Source organism: Mandrillus leucophaeus, unplaced genomic scaffold (genome assembly GCF_000951045.1).
Source record: "Mandrillus leucophaeus isolate KB7577 unplaced genomic scaffold, Mleu.le_1.0 Scaffold1050, whole genome shotgun sequence".
In the NCBI taxonomy this organism is placed as follows: Eukaryota; Metazoa; Chordata; class Mammalia; order Primates; family Cercopithecidae; genus Mandrillus; species Mandrillus leucophaeus.
In genome coordinates, this window is record NW_012098655.1 from 537,311 (window position 1) to 559,206 (window position 21,896).

The 21,896-nt window shown below is 37.9% G+C and overlaps 1 protein-coding gene across 5 annotated transcripts in view; it reads left to right on the top strand.

Moving 5' to 3' along the window:
• Nucleotides 1–21,896, top strand: part of ARMC8 (armadillo repeat containing 8) — a 114,303-nt gene that overhangs the window by 30,577 nt on the left and 61,830 nt on the right. For 3 of the 5 annotated variants that reach the window (XM_011981770.1, XM_011981762.1, XM_011981784.1), the window contains 7 exons: nucleotides 6,099–6,170; nucleotides 7,531–7,673; nucleotides 7,778–7,875; nucleotides 12,884–12,976; nucleotides 18,773–18,853; nucleotides 20,728–20,803; nucleotides 20,901–20,991. In XM_011981770.1, the coding sequence (XP_011837160.1) occupies nucleotides 6,099–6,170; nucleotides 7,531–7,673; nucleotides 7,778–7,875; nucleotides 12,884–12,976; nucleotides 18,773–18,853; nucleotides 20,728–20,803; nucleotides 20,901–20,991 (654 nt within the window). The remainder of the gene's footprint in view (nucleotides 1–6,098; nucleotides 6,171–7,530; nucleotides 7,674–7,777; nucleotides 7,876–12,883; nucleotides 12,977–18,772; nucleotides 18,854–20,727; nucleotides 20,804–20,900; nucleotides 20,992–21,896) is intronic. The other 2 variants (XM_011981778.1, XM_011981792.1) reach the window with 1 other exon arrangement.

The window sequence follows — 21,896 nt, forward strand, 5'->3', positions numbered from 1 at the left end:
GTAGAGACGGGGTTTCACCCTGTTAGCCAGGATGGTCTCGATCTCCTGACCTCGTGATCCACCCATCTCGGCCTCCCAAAGTGCTGGGATTACAGGCTTGAGCCACCGCGCCCGGCCTGCCAGGCTGGTCTTGAACTCCTGACCTTGTGATCTGCCTGCCTCGGCCTTCCAAAGTGCTGCTTTTCATGGTTTTATACAGATCAGAACTATATCTGAAACTACATATATTCCAAAAATCTACATCACAGAGTAATTTGTTTATAAGAATGAACTAAATTACAGTCAATTCTGTTTTTTCAGTTTATACATGTAGTTGATATTCAGTAAATGCCTAAGTTGATTTGAGCTGAATTTTGCTATAAATTTTCCAAGTGCCTCTTGAATCAAAGCCTTATGATAAAAATAACTTTAATTTGAATAATAGATCATCATTAGCTAATTCCTAAAATTGGCAATTCAGTAATGACAATGGAATTAATTGTCATATAACTTTAGTTGGAATATGAATATACCTCATTCCTTAACCATGTATGATAATAGAAAAGTTACCATACTTGTATGTCTGGATGTTAATTCTCCAAAAAATGTCATGATAATTACAATTATAGGGACAGAGCAGTGTGTATGTTTGTGATTCTCACAGTCCAAATAATGTAAGTTGTTTACCATGTTGCCCTTATTCTAGTTACCCACAAATATGTGTTTTTTTCCCTTATTTTACAAATGAATGTTTTATAAACAGCAAGTTTTCATAAGTAGATTAAACTTTATACTCAGATTATAGTTTTCAGTATCCAGTGTGGTTTTGGGCTACTTTATACTAGTTAGACCAGAAATAAATACAGAGTATTCCAAATATGAAGCAGAAAAGAGCTGCCTTCAGGTACGTGAGAAGTAATACTGGTTCAAAATGAAAATATAGTCATGCACTACGCAATGATGTTTCAGTTAAAGACAGTTAAAGTCAGTGACCCGGTAAGAATATAATACTGTATTTTGTATTTAAATATACTTAGATACACATTACCTACCATTGTGTTACAGTTGCCTGCATTATTCAGTACGGTAACATGCTGTACATGTTTGCAGTCTACGAGCAATAAACTATACCATATAGTATAAGTGTGTAGTAGGCTATACCATCTAGTTGGTGTAAGTACACCCTATGATGTTCACACAGGGACAAAGTTGCCTAATGATGCATTTCTCGGAACATATCCCCGTCGTCAAACAACATGTCCTCGTCGTTAAGTGAAGCATGACTGTAATTGATTTTTAGCTTGAGTCTCCAGTCTTAATACTTTTAAAGATAATTTTGTTTTTAGGTGATACTAGGTTTTCAGTTAAAATGTATGCTATTTTTGACCGTTTAGAAATAAATATATTCATACTTGATTGACTGAAATTGTTTTTCCAGCAGGTCTAGATCCTTTTTTTTTTTTTTTTTTTTTTTTAACTTTTTCTGTAATTTTAATAGCAACTTACAGCGCTTTTTGTCTTGGTTTTCATCACCCTTATAATGTTCTAATTTAGACATATGCTGTGGTAGGCACTGTACATTTTAATATTCAAGCCCTTTTTCTCTGCCACACTAAAAATCTCTTTGAGAGCAAAGAAAGTAAAGTAGAAAGTTTAACCTCCATGTAAATGTGGGAGCTTATCAAGTCCATTTATTAGCATGCAAATTTAAGATTCTAGCCAGATTTTAGCTGAAAATCTTTCTCAACAAGTGCATGTTTGTAACATCTTAATATTGACTACTTTTCTCCCACTCCCGAAAAGTGGGATATCCCCAAGGCTTATTCTTATCTCACCTCAAAGATAATTCAGTGTGTACAAAGTCAGAATCAATCCTTGTCTTGTTAAGAGATTTCTTCTCTAAGCTTTCTGTTGTTTCCTTCACCCATGTGCCCAGACATGAAGTAGTCACTCAAGACATGTCACATAACACATCTTTGTACCTATTAAATCATCTTGTTAACTGCTTCCTCAAAATGACCTTTGTATTAATGATTCCTTTGGCTGCTCCACTAATCAGTTTTGTATAACCAGATACCTAGATGGATTGATTAATTCCTTCAACAAACATTTATTGAGTGCCTGCCTAGTACCAAGCATTGTGCTAGTATGGGGGTATATAAAGGTGAATAATGTAGTCAGTGCTCTGGAGGGTCCAAAAATCTAATGAAATAGTCAAATAACTAAAGAGACCATCCATGATAGTTTACCTGGTGAATGCTATTTTAAAGATAAGAATAGGAGATCTGGAGATCACAAGGGGGGCATCAGCCACTTAATTGTCCCTCTTAACTAGTATTATAAGCCTTCCAATCCATTTCACATTCAGCTTATTTTCCTTAGTCACTGCTTCCTTCATGTCCCTTCTGTGATCAGAAATATGATTGCTCCTCAATCCATCTCCCTTTAGTTTGTCTCATCTCCCTATCACTTTTCTAACTTTATGTTCCATGCCACTCTAAAGCGAACTTGTTTTTCAATTCAGGCTCCTTGTAGTGTCCCAGGAACATGCCATTTTCATTTCCAATATGGTCTTGTATGAACGATTTCTCCTTTTGCCCTCCCATCTGCTTGTCCAAGTTCTATTTTCTAAGGTTTATCTTAGTTCTTAACCATTGCTCAAAACCTTTTAAGCTTATTGAGCATCTACTTTTCTTGACCTTATAAACACTCAGTTTATAATTTAGTACTGACTTACATTGATAGTGTTGTTTTTGCCACTCCAAGGATATTGTGAACTCCTCAGACCAGGCATCCCATTGTGTGATACTTTCATATGCTTTATAGAGACTAGCACAATGCTGAGCTCAAAAACTAGTTGTTGAATTTCAGTAGAAGTAAGTAGAGCATTTTCCCCAACATTAAAAGTTAGTGGGCATGAGATGACATTCTTTTGGTCTGCAGGGAAAGGGTGTCTGACTAAAAGTTAGAAACACTTTTGTTTTGTATAAAAATGTAACATTAAAACACAGAAGGAAAAAGATGATGAATTTACTGAATTCATTTGTCTTTTCCATTGGTTCGTTGTCAATGCCTGATGTCCTGGTGGTAATGGAAAAAACAGTTGGCATAAAAGACATGGGTTGAGACTGGCTCTGTCATTTAATATTGGGTTCTGAAAAACCCCAATCCTGAGTTGTAGCTTTCTCCTCTGTAAAATGGAGTTAATATTACTCAAGGTTATGATGAAGATGAAATTAAGTAGTGGATATGGAATGCTTTGTAAATTTGAAGGTAATATAGAAATCTGGGATAGTGTTGTGTTCCCATCTTGGACGATAGCTGTGAATTTGCATTTTACAAAAATAATGGATATCTAGAATCACTATAATTAATGATCTGCTGACAGTAACTTCTCCGATATTTCCAGGTAAGATTGGCTTTCTTGCCTCTGAAGAGGAGATAGACTTTTATCCTAACAAAGTGATGATTGTATTATGATAGAAGGCAACTAGGAGGGACACCTAACCCTGACCTGGGAGTTTCAGGGCATGCTTCCTGGAGGAAGTGACACTCAGACCTGAAGGATGAGTAAAGCTAGCCAGAGGAAAGTATGAGGGAGGGGATAAGGAGATGACAGAGAAAGAATAACTGCACTCTGGGAACTGAAAGAAGTTTCATCTAGATGGCTGAATGTTGTCATCTGAAATTGATTCCTTAATCCTGTTAATTAATCCTTTTGATTTTAATTCTTCATAGAAGTGATCTACTAGCATTCCTTTATAGCAACAATTGAATAGAATTTATTAACATCGTTTTTTCTTATCTAGCACAGGTATATTTACTTACTAAAACCAGAGCGAGAATCTTTTTCTTTAGACATTGTTCCATTTTATTGTGTTCTCTTTAGGTGACATTTCCTCTATTGCCATCAGTTACCTCCTTCATGTCCTTTTTGTAAAACTATTAAGAGAATTAGAAAATTTGGGTTGGAGAGGTTTTTGTTTGCTCTTGTCTATAAAAACATGGCATGGTTTCAGATGTTGGGAATGGGTTCATTTGGTAATGTTAGGGACCCCTCATTTCTGCTTAATTAAGAAGAATGGAGAGGAAAAACTGTGGAAATATTAGGGTTGGGAGTTCTGGAATAGAAAGCACTCAGAATGGCACTTAGCCTACACAGACTCTAGACGGGCTGGACAAATGAATGTGCTGCATTAGTATAGGCAGAACACATTAAGAGAAAGGGAAATGATGAAAGTAAACAACAAGCTGGTAGGTTAAGGTCCATATGCTGATAATTATGAACTAAAGCCTCTAAAGAAAACAGGCCTCCATGAGGATGCAGGAGCTTAGAAATACAATCTCTTACTAACTTTAACTTTGCTAATTGAGCCTTTGATATCATATAGCTTTATATTCATGTGTCAGAACTTGCTAACAACCTCAGTAAACTTCATTCAGTTCAGTCCCATAAACAACAACAAAAAAATTGCTACTTATTTCTTGAAAACCATATAGAAGATCTGAGGGATACTTTACAGAGGGATAGGTCAGGCCTTGAAAAAAAGCCGTACCCTCAGGCACTGAGCTAATGGAAGAAAAACCAGGCATTCTCAGTGTTTGGCTCGACTTGTAAAAATGCCATTCAGAAACTTGTAGGGAAAATCTGCTTTTAACACATCACTAGTTGTGGCAGTATTTTTCGGCAATGATCAAAAAAGGCAATTGGAGACAAGGATTAATTGTTACCAGGTTCTTTAACGCCAGTAAATATGATTGGTGTTAGAAATATATGCTGACTCTAACATTTATTTGTTGATTTTTTTTTTTTTTTTTTTTTTTAAATTTTATACAACTATCCACAATTTGCCTAGCAAGGGTATAGATTTCTATATTTTTTTTTTTTTTTTTTGGAGATGGAGTCTCGCTCTGGCGCCCAGACTGGAGTGCAGTCTGATCTCTGCTCACTGTAACCTCCACCTCCCTGGCTGAAGTGATCCTCCCACCTTAGCCCCCCAAGTAGCTGGGACTACAAGTGCATGCCACCACAACTGGCTAATTTTTGCATTATTTGTAGAGATGGAGTTTCACCATGTTGTTCAGTCTGGTCTCAAACTCCTGAGTTCAAGCAATCTGCCTGCCTAGACCGCCCAAAGAGCTGGGATTACAGGTGTAAGTCAGCACGTCCAGCCGGGGAAGTATTTTTTAAAGATTTTATTGGTAGTACTGGGTTTATTTTGAGCTATTTATTTTTTCTCTACATTTCCTTTTGAACCAACCACAAATTTGTGAGCCAATTGATCAGTGGTAGAGGTTCTCTTATTGTGGAATAGAGTTTTGCTCCTGGTGAAGTATAGTACTCTGTGTAGCTAGAATAAAAAATACCTGAATATCTGAGAAATGTAAAATATTTTTTGTTATTTTTTTAATCTCCTTAAGAGATAATTTTGCTTAAGCAAAAATAGTAACAATGTATTATGTTGTTTCTAAGCAATTTAAAAATATTATATAACAACAGCCCAAAAAATGAATGGGAAAATGGAAATACATATGTGAGGCTCTTAAAATACATATGCAATGGGCTAATATCACTTGAAGACTGACTGTGATAACTTAAAAGATGCATTGGAAAACAACAAAGGAGTACAGTTAGTAAGACAATAAAGCAGATAAAATGAAATAAGAAATAAAACATAAAGACATCAAGAAAAAAAGAAAAAAGTGAACAACGTGTGATCCTTGAAACAAGGAGATAATGTTCTGTGGGCTGTATTTTGTTGTTGTTGTTGTTGTTGTTTGTTTAACTCACTCCCTACTCCCAGAGCTGAGTGGGAAAGTGGCCTACATTCCTTTATATCCAGAGAATTGGTAGGTACCCTTTTTAAAAGAACTCAATTCTGTACTGGAAGTATTTTGCCGGTACTCAGGATATCTCTCACTTTCTACAATACTTGCCTGTTTTACAGCCCCCACGTTCACTCTGCACCTATCTCTATCCCTTCGTTAGTACTTTAGGTGAAAAAAGGTTAGTGCTTTTACTTTGTCAAATCTGAGATATTGCATAATGAAGTAGAATGATCTTTGATTTTTTTCAGTGCTATCTCAACATACTTTATTTTTTTTTCCCCTTAATTCAGAGACATGAAAAATGCTGTAATTGGAAACAACAAGCAGAAAGCCAATCTCATTGTTTTAGGAGCTGTTCCAAGGTATGTTTGCTGTCTCACCCCTTTCTTGCCATCCATACTAATTTCTAATGTATTTCTTACTTTCAATAATAGAACCCATTTTTTCCTGTATTGTCTATTTAATTCTTAAAATAAATCCTATTTTTAAAAATAAGCGTAAGTATTTACACCATCTCTAAGGAAAAAAATTATAAAGTAACAGAGAATGTAATAAGAAGTGAATGTGTTAATACTTGGAAGACCTTTGACCTGACGATAAAAGGGTTTGTTAGGTACATACGCAATGTACAGCAGCCTAATACTTTCTTCTCCATTTCCTTAGAGCCTTGGCAGTTTTTTGTGTGAGTTGGTAATTTATTAGGAGTCTTAAGACCTTGTTGAAGTTAAAGGAAAAAAACCCTGCTTGATTTTTAATCCAGTTTCATTTTAACAATTTGCTGTTTTTTAAGTTAATGTAGGAAGTTTAGGAAGTTTAATTTCTTCTTTTGGTGACCTAATAAGCTTCCTTTAGGCAGGCAATGACAGTTATGTAACTTCCTCTTTACTTTTGCTTCTCAGAGCTAGTTTTCTGTGCTATTGCTGTTAGCTTTTCATTCAGAATTATTTATTATTTTGTTTCTTTTTCCTCCTTATTTTCTGGTTTTGAAACAGAATTAATGGTTTAAATGTTTTAACTCACCACCCTCAAATGTATACTTTAGTAACTGTAAAGCTGTCAGCAGCCTTTCTTAGGGGGTTTATGTTTGGTATATATAAATAGTACTTTATGGAGCATGAGGGTCCTATCTTAGAACATAAGGTAGATGGTTATAAGTGGAGAAAGGTTAGGGTTTGGGGAGTATTTGTTTGGCAAGCTGGGCTGGAGTGGAAATGAGAGGATGTCTTCATTTTCCAAATGAGAAGTGGAGAAAGAAGAAATTTCCCTTGCTTGAGGAACTGCACAAGGGCTCTGAATATTCCCTCTAGGCTCAATCTCTACAAACTCTGCACCACTGCTCTGGATTCAGAGCAGTATTGTTTGTAGTTTGAATTTAAGATCTGGCAGCACATGGCATTGAGTCTTCATATTTTGGAGACCCAACAGGAAGTGGTAGATGACGTGGACTCGATGATGCTGTTTCTACAGAGACCACTTGTAGACAACTTTCAGATTTACACTTTTTATAAACCCTGAGAATATGATAGTTCTTGTTTTCAAAACCTCTTCTAGATTTTTCCAGATGTTTCTTTAATTAGCAGATGAGATAAACAAATAACCATTTGATTCATATAAACTCAACCAACCGTATTTTTAGTATGTGGACCACATAGCCTTCTTTGGTCATATTGAGTCTTGTTTACATTTTTTAGTCTCTTTGTTTATTAATTTCCTTCTTTTTAGATTGTTGTACTTGCTTCAGCAAGAAACCTCAAGCACAGAGCTGAAAACTGAATGTGCAGTGGTGTTGGGAAGTCTTGCTATGGGTACTGAAAACAATGTCAAGTCTCTACTGGACTGTCATATTATCCCTGCCTTATTGCAAGGTACGTAGGGAAGCCATTTTTGCTCAAGTAACGCTGAGAATCAGTTTGCAGTGCTTTAAATACTGGTTGAAAGGATTAGTCCTAAATCTAGTTTCTGTTAATAGGACTACTGTCCCCAGACCTGAAGTTTATTGAAGCTTGCCTCCGATGCCTGCGTACCATCTTCACCAGTCCTGTCACTCCAGAGGAGCTACTGTATACAGTGAGTTTTAGATGTATTTGAGACATTAGTTACATTTCACTAACAGCCTACTCCTAATTTGCTTAGCATCTTCAGACTCATCCTAACTGTATTATGTAAAAAAGTCTCAGTTGGGCATGGTGGCTCACACCTGTAATCCCAGTGCTTTGGGAGGCTGAGGTGGGAGGATTGCTTGAGGCCAGGAGTTCAAGACAAACCAGAATGACATAACAAGACTCCACCTCTCTCTTTTTTTTTTTTTTTTTGAGTTGGAGTCTCGCTCTGTTGCCCAGGCTAGAGTGCAGTGGCACGATCTCGGCTCACTGCAACCTCCACTCCCCTCCAGGTTTAAGCAATTCTCTGCCTCAGCCTCCGGAGTAGCTGGGATCACAAGTGTGTGCCACCATGCCTGGCTAATTTTTTGTATTTTTAGTAGAGATGGGGTTTCACCATCTTGGGCAGGCTGGTCTTGAACTCCTGACCTCATGATCCACCCACCTCGGCCTCCCAAAGTGCTGGGATTACAGGTGTGATCCACCGTGCCTGGCAACAAGACTCCATCTCTACAAGAAAAAAATAAAAATAAATTAGCCTGGTGCAATGGTGCATGCCTATAGTCCTAGCTACTCAAGAAACTGCAGTGGAAGGATTGCGTGAGCCTAGGAGTTTGAGGTTATAGTAAACTATGATGGTGCCCCTGCTCCTCAGCCTAGGTGACAGAGTGAAATCCTGTCACTAAAAATAAAAAATGATAAAAGTCTCAGCTGGGTATGGTGGCTCACGCCTGTAATCCTAGCAGTTTAGGAGTTCAAGGTGGATATATTACCTGAGGCCAGAGAGTTCGAGACCAGCCTGGCCAACATGGTGAAACTCCCATTTCTATTAAAACTGCAAAAATTAACCAGGCATGGTGGCACATGCCTGCAATGCCAGCTACTGGGGAGGCTGAGCCATGCAAATCACTTGAACCCAGGAGGAGACGTTGCAGTGATCTGAGATCACACCACCCTACTCCAGCCTGGGCGACAGGGCAGACTCTGTCTCTAAATAAGTACATGAATAAAGTTCTTGCTTATTTCCAAATATCAGATGCTCTCAGCTTTGCAAGAAAGTGAAAGACGGTCTCAGACTTTGAGGAATTTACAAGCTATTTTTAAAAAGACCCATTTTTATCTCTCTGTATGTAGAACTTAAGAGAAGTTTATTTTACGCTAGATGAATGATAGGGAGTTCAGCTGACTTTCAGTTGAAATCCAGCAAGGTAGGCTTTGCAGAGAAGCTAAAATTTAATCTGGGTTTTGAATAATGGATAAGACTTAGAGAAGTGGAGAGGAAGGCATGAGACACTGTGCTTGGCCCAAATTCTTTTCTTCTGGCTTTTTTTTTTTTTTTTTTGGAGACGGAGTCTCTCTCACCCAGGGTGGAGTGCAGTGGAGGAATCTTGGCCCTGCAACCTCTGCCTCCTGAGTTCAAGTGATTCTCCTGCCTCAGCCTCTGAAAGTACTGGGATTACAGGCGTGTGAGCCACTGCGCCCGGCCTCTTCTAGCTATTTTTCAATATACAATAGATTATTGTAAATTACAGTCACTTTACATGGGGCTTTCTTACTGATAATTAGGCCAATATTTTTAAACACTCTTATTCACAGTTCACAGCAAGAAGCATATTTTCCCCTGCCTCACTATACATGTCAATTTGTATATGTGTGTGTATATGTATGCATGTATGTATGTGTATGTGAAAGAATCCTAAGACAAGTTTCATGACATATTTCCACAGATGTAATGCCTTCTGGTTTCTATGCCATCATTTTTCATTCTTTAAAAAAATGGTGGTTGTGATTATCTGAGCTAACACAACGAATCATATTGTCAGATTATACACACAGGAGTCAGAGATCTTATCCAGAATCAGGCTTTATAAATGTTTCAAGACTATAAGTAATCAAGAGGAAGAGGCAAAGCAAGCATGGAGAGGAGACATGTCACATGGCTGCCTAGTCTGTCCTTCCTACATCAGACACATACTCTTCTGGCCCTTAATGATACATAAGGTGGTCAGTAGGTGAGATTTATGGGTCACCTCACACAGTAGGGAGCACCTACAGTATGAAACATATATATATATATATTTTTAATTTAATTTAATTTAATTTAATTTTGAGATGGAGTCTTGCACTGTTGCCCAGGTTGGAGTGCAGTGGCTCGATCTCGACTCACTGCAACCTCCACCTCCCAGGTTTAAGCAATTCTCCTGCCTTAGCCTCCCAGGTAGGTGGGATTACAGATGTGCACCACCATGCCCGGCTAATTTTTTTTTGTATTTTTAGTAGAGACGGGGTTTCACCATGTTGGCCAGGCTGGTCTCGAACTCCTGACCTCCGCCCGCCTAAGCCTCCAAAGTGTTGGGATTACAGGCATGAGCCGCCGCTCCTGGCCTAATGTCTTTATTTTATACCTCATGGTTTTATGTGACATTCTTCAGGGAGTCATGCCTCATAAATCTATAGAGTGTTTGAGGTTGCACTAGAATTATGTGGTGGGCTTGTTAAACAGGGATTGCTAGACTCCACCTCCAGTTTCTGATCCAGTGAGTCTTGGGTGTGGCCTGAGAATTTGCATTTCTGACAAATTTCCAAGTAACTTAGATGCTGCTGCTCTCAAAGTTCTTTCTTTGAGAACTGCTGGTTTACTGTAAACATCCTGCTCAAAGGATCCCATAGAGGACTTAGTAAATATCAATTTATTTTCCTGTAGTTCATATTGTAATGTTTGCAAAGAGAGTAAGCCAGTCACCTGTCTCTTTTACCCTGGAAGTTTCTCACCTACCCTCAATCCCATAATAAGGGGAGAAGTTGGTCCTGGCCAACTATTTAAACTCCTTCCATCTTACTCTCTAAACTGATTCATGACCTACTAATGGATCCTGGTGCACAATTTGGAAAATTCTGGTCTATGCCAGCTGTTTTACATGAGAAAATTGAGACCCGGGGAGGTTAAATTTAGAGTGTCTAAATTATGAACCATCTCAATTTTGTGCCTCAAATATTTTATGCCTCAGAGACAGTGGAGAATTTGTGAAGAGTTGGATTGGGGAATAACTAGCAATAGTGTTTCCGTGTAATTAACTGACTTCCATGAGTTGGAGTGTGTAGAGGCCAGCTGTTTGAACAACTCAGGCAGTAGAATAGGAGATGGGGTAGGTAGTCCAGTAAAAAAACAGCAGGATTTCTAGTTTGAAATCGTGTTTATCAGATGGGTGATTTTGGGCAAATTTTGTATGTAATAATTGTTATTTGCCTTATTTAATAATCTGTAAACTGTGGATATATAGACACAATTGACAGAAAGGGGGCAGATGTGAAGAAATGAGATGAGGGCTATTGTGACTAAGGGAAAGTGAGGAATGTGAGAACATTAGAGAAAAGGAAGGAGGTGGACATAGCTTTAGGAGCCCAATAGAGGCTTTTTAATCTACCTCTGTTTGCCTTTTCTATCTTAGCTGCTACCTACTTCACTGTCCTCTGCCAGTGAAACCCCAATTCACCTTCCCCCACTTGACATTTTCCTTTTCTTTCTGTGCACTTAGTATCTGACTTTCTTTGAAGTTTTCTAAGTTTTCCATTTTGTTTTTAAACTACTTGTGTAAACACAAAGGGTTATACTAACAAATGGGGGAGATATTCTACTTGTAGGGAATCAGCAGCCTTCTGTTTTCCTACTTGGCTTTTATGTATCTTGGGCATTCTTTTTTTTCCCGAGGAAAATCCCAAATCTTGTTCCTCCCAACAAGGGTGTTCTTTTAAGTTTTTTTCTTTGCCCTCTGTTGTCTCTGGTGAGGATCCTCAAAGTATGGTCTGTGGACCAGTGGCATCAGCCTCATTTGGAAGCTGACTCTTAGGATCCTACCCCAAACCTACAGTATCAGAGTCTGTACATTAAGGACATCTCCTGGGAATTTGCATGCACATTCCTTCTTGAGAAGCATAGCTCTTGTGATGTCATTGATTAGGAAGCTTGAGCTGAGTCTCCTTTTTTATCTGTAGTTCCAGCCAAATACCTTTCAACTTTTAATTCCTTCTGCATTCTTTCGTTGGTTGTTTTTGTTTTTGTTTTCTGAGACAGAGTCTTGCTCTGTCACCCAGGCTGGAGTGCAGTGGCGTAATCTCACTGCAACCCCCGCCTCTCCGGTCCAAGTGATTCTTGTGTCTCAGCCTCTCAAGTAGCTGGGATTACAGGCATGCACCATGACGGCCAGCTAATTTTTGTATTTTTGGTAGAGACAGGGTTTTGCTATATTGGTCAGGCTGGTCCCAAACTCCTGACCTCAGGTGATCTGCCCGCCTCGGCCTCCTAAAGTGCTGGGATTACAGGCATGAGCCACCGCTCCTGGCCTGCATCCTAAATAAAAGGAAATTCTTGGAGAGACTTGCAGCAGAGTGGGTTATTTTCTCTTTTTCTGTGCTACTACATAGGTTGTTAAGTGTCAGCAATAGGCAGAGAGTGGGCTGTACCTGAGAAGCTGCCAATCATGTAAACTGTCTCGTCTTGTACAGATTGAAAATAGCTAACTGCAGTCTCTATGCGAGATTGTTAGTAGTTACTGGTGCTTAACGTTTTGGAGATCAAAATTTTCAAATTTCGTTTTTATACAAAAATTCTTCCTTATAAACTATTTACTAGTGCATAATGTACTAGTTACCTCACATTTTGGTTTCAGAACTGATTTCTGTCACGTCTTATTGAAATGATTTTATCATGAGGATGTGGGCAATTTTTGAGAGAGTTATTGAGAATTTCCTGTTCCCATATTTTGCTATCAAGGATGAATATTGAAGCCTTTTTCTTTGTTGTTGACCTAGACAATTTTCATGGCCACATTGCTTTTGTTTTGCACTGTGCCTTAAGGAGACTTGATTTACTGTCATTAAGATAAGAGGTTTGACTATCTTCTCGTGGAAATATTTTGTGTTTTATCAAACGTACTCATGGTGCCTGAGTTTCTTGTTGCTGTGTTCTCCTTCCCCAGGATGCCACAGTGATACCACACCTCATGGCACTGCTTAGCAGGTCCCGCTATACCCAGGAGTACATCTGTCAGATCTTCTCACACTGCTGTAAAGTAAGAACCAGAATAAATATTATCTATAATGTAAAATCTTGTGTACTCTCCCAGAGGTAATCTATACATATATAAGTAGACCTGTGTGTGTGTGTGTATATATATGTTTGTATATTTAAACACAAATGACAGCATATCATACATACATACTGTTCACTTGACATATCTCTAAGGCTCTCCCCCATTCTTTTTTTTTTTTTTTTTTTTTAACAGTGCGTAGTATTTTAGTGCATAGATTTATTTATCCAGTCCTCTATTGTTGGGCATTTAGTTTGTTTCCAGTCTTATGCTATTATAAAACAATACTGCAAAAAATACCTTGTATATAAGGCATTTTATAAGAAATAAAATTTTGGGGTCAAAGAATATATGTGTTTGTAATTTTACCACTTTTTAAAAATAGAGATTATACCACTTTATGCTACCAGCAATGTGTGATCATGACTGTTTCCCCTCACCCTTGTTCCCTATTACTGGAAACTGGTTTAAGTGATCTCATATAAGGAGAAATGAGAGAGATTCTTCTCATTGTTGAGTAAAGTTTCTCTTTCTTTTCCCTTCAGCCTATGAAGTGCCATTTAGTTTGCTTTATAGATTATATGTTGAATGTGTCATTTTTGATAACCATGGGTGATTACTTGAGATCTTTCTTAATTTCTACACATTTTCTAAGTTCTAACCAAATAATTATCTTCTGATGATACTATATCATTTATAATACGTCCTATCGTTTATAATACAAGTTGCAAGTAAGGAGCTTTGGGAACTATAGGAAAGAAGGGATAAGAGAACACCTGGAAGACACAGGTCTATGCTGTTTTAGAACAGCGTTCCGAATAAATGAAAACTAAATCACCCGGTTCTAGGAAAAGTTTCTACATTGTAATTTAGACATCTAAACCCTCTTCCAAACAAACCCTAGCTGATTAGCACAATCTATTCGGTACTATTTAAGATATTTGTGAAAAAGTTTTGAAGTTTCTCTTCTTGGATTACTTTGACGAAGTGTGGGCTAACTCATAGGAGCAGAGATATGGAACAATGCCTTAATCTTTTGAGGTGGGCAAAGAAAGGCTTTAAGAAAATGACAGGTTTTTTTGCAACTCACTTGTTTAAAAGGAGCCCAAACCATCAAGGCCTAACATTTTCCAACAACAAAATGACATCTTATAGCCGGCATGGCAAGTTGAGGAAGATGCTCCAGAACTGTATGCCTCTTTAAAAATTTTTCAGCGGCTGGGTGCAGTGGCTCACACATGTGATCTCAGCACTTTGAGAGGCCAAGGCAGGTGGCTCTCTTGAGCCCAGGAGTTTAAGGCCAGTCTGGGCAACATGGTGAAACCCTGTCTCTACAAAAAATATAAAAGAATTAGCCAGGCATGGTGGCGTGTTCCTGTAGTCCCAGCTACCCAAGAGACTGAGGTGCATCGATTGAGCCTAGGTGGTTGAGCCTGCAGTGAACCAGTCATTGCACCACTGCACTTCAGCCTGAGTCACAGAACAAGACCCTGTCTCAAAAAAAAAAAAAAAAAAAAAGAAAAATCTATTCCTGAGTGTTCAACAAAGCCCAGCATCTACTAGTCATAACCACAGTAATCCCAAAAGGCTACCGAAAATTGGACCTAGAGGAATAACTACATGTTAAATTATTTTAAGCTATGAGAAGTTTGAATAATCCCATTCCTAAAGTTACCTAAATAGCTTTCAGGATTACTCATCAGAAACTTCAGCACTTTAGGGATTGCTCATCTGAAACTTCTCAATGCTGTTTTAGCTGAAATTATAGAGTACCATTAAATCACTATTTTTTTTGCTGGAGAGAAACTTAAACTGAGGATAATGATTTAACAGCCACCCTCATACCACTGACAGAAGGGAAGATGTTATCAGAGAAAGTCACCTTTACTCACCTTTTAATTGGATAAATTAGCATTTGCCACTGTAATTAATAACCACATTTAAATATTCTGAGACATAGCTAGACTTCAAGAAACAGTATAGCATTTATAAATCCAGTGACAATAGTAAAAGCCTAAAATACAATATTAACAACTTTACCAATATACTGACAACATGTATCTTTGAGAACAACTGATCCAATGGTCCATGTATTGTCATTAAACATAAAACCCTTTTATTTTCATGTTGTTCTTTTTTTGCATATAGGCTAAAAATAAGGTAATAGAATTTTAAGATTCATTTGTAGGGACTCACATTAAACTAAGATTAAATGACAAAACTTAAAATTACTAATTTGCTTTGACTGGTATCAGTATTAAATAAATTTACATACTTTGGGGAAGGGAAAAAGAGATCACTAAAGCATTTGTGTTGTAATCTAATCATAATTGTATTTTTGAAAAATTCTCTCTGATTTATTGAGCAAAAAACACCCAACAGAAATAATATTTGTTGAAATTCTAACTTCTGAATGGTTGCTATTTGTTAAGTATTTACTCAGATTTCTGAGACCTGTTTTTTGGAGTTTAAGACCATGAGAACTAGGCCAGGCGTGGTGGCTCGTGCCCATAATCTCAGCACTTTGGGAGGCCTAAGTGCGAGGATCCCTTGAGCTCACAAGTTCAAGACCAGCCTGGGCAATGTAGTGAGACCCTATCTCTGGAGGGGAGGGGGGAAGAAGCCATGAGGACTTACGTGCTTCCCACCCAGTGGATGCTGCCCCTCACCACCAGGTTGCTGCAGGTTGATTTGGAGAAAGATGAACGAGAGACTGATAAGTCTCAAATGACAGAGCCTCCTCGCTATTTGGTTTAGCCACTAATTCCCTCCTTGCAATTGCTTTTTTTTTTTTTTTTTTGAGATGGAGTCTTACTCTGTCTTCCAGGCTAGAGTTCTGTGGCGTGATCTCGGCTCACTGCAAACTTAGTCCCCTGGGTCCAGACGATTCTCCTGCCACAGCCTCCCGAGTAGCTGGGATTACAGGTGTGCACCACAATACCTGGCTAATTTTCGTTTTTTGTTTTTTTTTTTAAGTAGAGATGGGGTTTTACCATGTTGGCCAGGCTGGTCTCGAACTTCTGACCTCAAGCCATCTGTGCTGGGATTACAGACGTGAACCACCGCGTCTGGCCCCTTACAATTGCTTTTACACAATAGTGTGTACAACCTCAGAGAGGAGGAAGAACTTCTTTTGTAACAAGTACTTGCTGCCATCTTTGAGGCAAAGAATTTGAGGGATAAAGTAAAGTATCTATCAGCACCAGGAAACAATTATATAGAGAGAGAATTGCAGTGCGCTTGATCTTTTCCCCATCCATTGTAAATATAACTTAGAAAGGATATGCCATAATTTATTTAGATCTTAGAAAAAAAGTTACAAGCACATGGGTATACGCTGAAATGATGTTATTAATAGTAAAAGACTGAAAACAATCTAAGTGTTTATAGGGTACTAGTTAAAGTTTAGAACATTCCTATAATAGAATAAGGCCAACAAATAAATGAGAAAAGTCTTTATGTACTGATATGAATGATCTGAGATAAATTGTAAAGGAAGAAAAGGTTTAGAGCAGTGTATATAGTATTCTACCATTTGTCTTAAAATGGGGGAAAGAATGTATTTACGTATCTGCTGTGTATGTATAAAATGTCTTGAAAAATATCTATTAGGTCACCTCAAGGTAGGAGAACAGATTGCAGTTAGAGGTGGAAAAACAATGAGGTGCAAGAGCCTGAGGTAGCACCCTGCCTACTTAGCTTTTGCTAAGCTCTGCCAGTGTCTAAACTGGGTTGTCAAAATTGATAAGGAACTCAAAAAACCTTAGTGTGATGACATAAGCTGAGGCTAATTTTGGCTTATCTTCATGATTTAGTAACTAGGTAAGAAAAAATGCGTCGAATCCTTACGCGACCCCTGTTTTCCTTGGCTCCCCTACTTCAGTCTTCACCACTGTCTTTATAAGCCAAAGACTCCTTTGTTTCAAACGAGACAATGCATGTAAAGTGTTTAGAGCAGTGCCTGGCACTGGTATCCAGTATCCATTAAGTAGTACCTATACTTATAACTGCAGATGAGGTGGGAGGAAAGGGAGCACACTTAAAACCAATGCCCTGAGATTGTCAGTATTTTCAGTTATTACAAAAACAGGTTTGCACCATTCTGGATGGATATGTAATAATAACTATATCACACCATTTTACTCTGGGAATTTATCCTCATAACCTCAGGATCTGTACTGAGATGCAGCTGCAAATAATGTTCAACAGAACACTGCTTATAGCAGTAAAACATTAGAAACTACCTAAAATATACAATGGGGGTTTGCATGAGCAAACTGTAGAATACTGTATTGTGATTAAAAATAAGAAACTCAAAGTTAGAAAATGTATGGACAGAGAGAAGTTGCTGAGTTTTTTACGGATTCTTTTAATAATACATAAAATATTTGGGGATCGTTACCTATACAGTGGAATATGACAGTTGTGCTATTCAGAAGTATGAATGCTAATTTCCCCACTTCAAATGATGGGTGTTTTGGCTCAAGAAACAACAAGCATCTTCAGGACAGTTGTTACTTGCTTAAATAATGGGTTGGAGAAATTGGTTTGAGAGCGCTTGCTGGACCAGTAACTGGTTTCTTCTGGTAAGCCCAGACTGATAGCCTACCTATGTGATATTTTTCTCTTCTGAATAATGATAAGCATGAAATATCATTCCTGTGTTGGCTTTAACTGATTTTTCATTAATTGATTGGATAAGGTTGGATATAAAATGAATATGGATATAAAAAGAATTATGAATATAAAAAGAATTATGGCACATTTGAAGCTTTGCATTAACTTTAGCTTCTGCCACTTTGAAGCTCTTTAGTACATGGATTAGTAGAAAACAGAATTGAGGAAAAAAAAAACCTTCATTTTCCTGTCTCTTTACCTTCTGACTCTTAAGAACCAATTTTTTTTTTTTGAGACAGAGTCTCGCTCTGTTGCCCAGGCTAGAGTGCAGTGGCACGATCTTTTCTTACTGCAGCCTCCGCCTCCTGGGTTCAAGCAATTCTCCTGCCTCAGCCTCCGGAGTAGCTGGGACTACAGGCACCGCCACCACACCCAGCTAATTTTTGTAGTTTTAATAGAGATGGGATTTTACCATATTGACCAGGATGGTCTTGATCTCCTGACCTCTTGATTTGCCCGCTGCAGCCTCCCAGAGTGCTGGGATTACAGGTGTGAGCCACCCACCCAGCTGAACCAATGCTTTTAAAAAGAAAAATGAGATAGAAATATGGAAACCAAAACATGTTGTTGTTCACTTCCCAGTTACGGAGTGTTGTTTCCCACTATAGCATTATTCAGACCTCCCTGATGTGTTAAGGTAGGTTAGTCTGTGGTCCAGTTTCTTTTACAATTCATTTTTAGAGTTCCCCTGACTAACTCATCAGTTCTAAGTTGTAAGAATGACTCTGCCACTGTTTCCTGTGGGCATAGGGCAATAATGTGCACATGAAATGCAGAATTCATCATGGCTCTATTGCTGTGGTGGTATTCTATTTAATAATTGCAGAGGACTTGTGCCAATATAGCTTCTGGGCCCACTTCTTTATTTCTAGGAGGTAATGAGGCAGCATTTCTAGAACTGAGATGAGTTAAGATATGGTAGTCCCTTGCAGGACTAAACACAGTGTTTGTCCTGCTTTTTGAGGTCTGAGTTTATTTAAGCAAAGAGCAACAGGATTCTTTACTGTAGTGAATGTGGTTTTCTACATTTAAGTAAATGTGGTTTTATTGGAATGAATCATTGCTCTTCTAAATGTATTGTTGTATTCTCTTTTCTTACAGGGGCCAGATCATCAAACAATTTTATTTAACCATGGTGCAGTTCAGAATATTGCTCACCTACTAACCTCACTGTCCTACAAAGTAAGATGTTAAAAATTGTGGCCAGATTTTTATACCTTGTTTGTGATGTCTAGAAAGAGACCCACGTATTTTTATTGCTTCTTTGATAATTGTGATCAAAAGTAGTATTAGTGAAATGTTATAGGGCATCAGCTCTGAAAAATAAAAAAAAAGTCTGCCCTTGCATCTCTGTGTTTTTTAGAATACAGTTGTACCATGAGTTCTTATTGATTTGCACCCATTAAATAGATTTCAAATCCTTTTTGGGTAGGTACCAGTGCCATGATGCCCGAAGTATAGAAGCAGTGACTTTCTATATCAAGAAAGACATTTAATTTCATATTTGAGACCTTTATTTAACCACAGTGTCTCAGACTTAGCATATTCCTGCATACACATCAACATTTAAAATATGTTATGTTGTGTACTTTGAGTTAAAAAGTAAAGAGTTTTCAGACTTACTAATTAAATTTTCTTTATTGTCTTTTATATATAAAAGGAAGCAGTGTCATATTACCAGGTGTTGAGTTAAAACCTTGGCCATTCATTGTTGTCCATCTACACGTTGTAGCAAATATTGACATGTAGTCCTTATTGTGTCACATTAGAGTTGGGTATTGCAGGAGTTTGTTGCAGAACAGGGAAGCAGTCATTTTTGTCTTCTGTCCTCTTGCAGTGACTCCATTCTGCCCTTTTAGTCTTTAAATTTATTTCAGGTAGGGTCTACTGATGTGTGTGTTTTCCCTACCTCAGCTATCTAGTTTAGTCTTGGTAAAGAGCTCATAAGGATAGGAATGGGGAGTGGAACTGACTTCAAACTAGCCAGAGGCAGGGGAAATAAATATATACTGAGAGCTACCTCCTCTTTACTGTGCCATGCAGAGGCTAAACCAGTCAGCACTTGCACATCAAAAAACAGTTGTTCAGGTGGCTGTTTATTGTTCCTTTACTTCATCTCCTCTAGCTTCATTAATTCCCCCAGCTCTTCCTCCATTTCTCCTATCTTTTCTGCACTAGACTTCCTTATTTACTATAATGATTTGAAAAACCTACAGGTTGTGGAAAGGGTAGTAGTCTGTTAACATTACTCTTCTGCCAGGGTTTGCTGTATTACCAAAGTGCCATTAGTATATTCTAGGTTCCTCCTGTGGCCACGTACTAGTGCTGCAGAGCATTGCCCAGGTGAAGGGCTTCATACCCCAGCTATCTATCTTGTGAGTGCTTGTCAAACTCAGGTTCCACATTAAAGCATCATGTGTAGACTCAGGCTTGGAAGTGAGGATTAGATTGGATTAGAATGGAAAGAATTTTAAAAAATACACATCTCTTAGGAGCTTCTGGAAATTGTAAAGCACATTATATATGGTTAAGAGATTGGGTCCTTGGTATTATCCCAAACCAAGTATCACCTAGTTCTGAGGAATACTAGCACAATTCATGAGTATTTTAAAAATTAGTGCTTCTTAAAATTTATTGTAACATTGTTTCCTCTCCTTCTGTTCCCTCGCTCCATTCCATGCATAAGAGTACTCTTTTTTTTTTTTTTTTTTTGCCTTGAAAGGCACTTGGTAATTAATTGTTATTAAGTTCTCTTTGTCTTACCAACTGTATTTTGTAGTTTTTTTTAACTTTGATTAGAGATTTGTCTAGTTAAATTTAAATTGCTACTTCCTCATTTTTTTCTATTACTTCAAAATTAGTTTTAACTTTTATAGTTAATTTTAACTTACTGTGCTCTTCAGCTATACAGGTGTTATTGTTATGTCTTTAAGGCCTGTTAGTATTTTAAGCAGATTTACATAATTTTTTAGAAGAATTTAGATTCTGAGACATTAGCATTTGCATTTGCAAAATTAAAATAAATGCATTTTTTGTTTGTTCATTTATTTTTACAGGTTCGAATGCAAGCACTGAAATGTTTCTCAGTTTTAGCTTTTGAAAACCCCCAGGTATCGATGACCCTGGTAAATGGTAGGCTGGAGCTTTCAGTGGCACCTACATGATTTAATTGATGAACTTTGTAGATTTAAAGAATTTCCTTAATCATTGTTGTTTGTTTTATTTCTAGTTTTGGTTGATGGAGAATTGTTACCACAGATTTTTGTGAAGATGTTACAGAGGGATAAGCCTATTGAGATGCAGCTCACATCAGCAAAATGGTAAAAGGACAATGTGGGAAGAAAGACAGTGCTTTATCAATATCTTAGAGTATTTTTGGACAGCCAAATTTGCTTGCTTCCAATCCCCATTTTATTTTGGGATTTTGAAATTTGAAAGTCAGAGTTCCATCCCACATTTTCTTAAATGGATGTGAGTTTTTTATACTCAGCTTGTTACTAGTAGTATGCAGAACAGGAACACTCATATAACATTTGAGACTGTCTTCAGAAAATTACTTTATTACATCCTCAAACTACTGTCCTTGTACTTCAGTTGAAATAATACTGAATTAGATTAAATTTAACCAACCTATACTATGCTAAGTATTAGCCAGGGAACTATAAGATATAGAAATATGGAATGAGAATTAGTTGAAGTTGATAACCACGGGATGATTTCAGAGAACGTGGCTTCCTCATCTTTCGAGGAAAACACACACACACACACACACACACAAATCTTCATAAAGTTGTGATGGTTTGTAAGATATTCATGCAAAGTTTTTTTTTTTCTTTTTTTTTTTTTGAGACAGAGTCTCACTCTGTCACCCAGGCTGGAATGCAGGGGCATGATCTCGGCTCACTGCAACCTCCACCTCCCGGGTTCAAGCAATTCTCCTGCCTCATCCTCTTCAGTAACTAGGATTACAGGCATATGCCACCACGCCTGGCTAATTTTTGTAGTTTTAGTAGGGACAGGGTTTCACTATGTTGGTCAGGCTGGTCTCAAACTCCTGACCTCGTTATCCCAGAGTGCTGAGATTACGGGCATGAGCTACCGTGCCCGGCTGCAGAGTTTTTATTAGCACAATTTCTGGCTTATGTAAGCATTCAGTGCATGTTCGGTAATTATCAGTACATGACATGGATGTGTTGAGCACTTGTGTAGGGTTCTATGCTCAGTT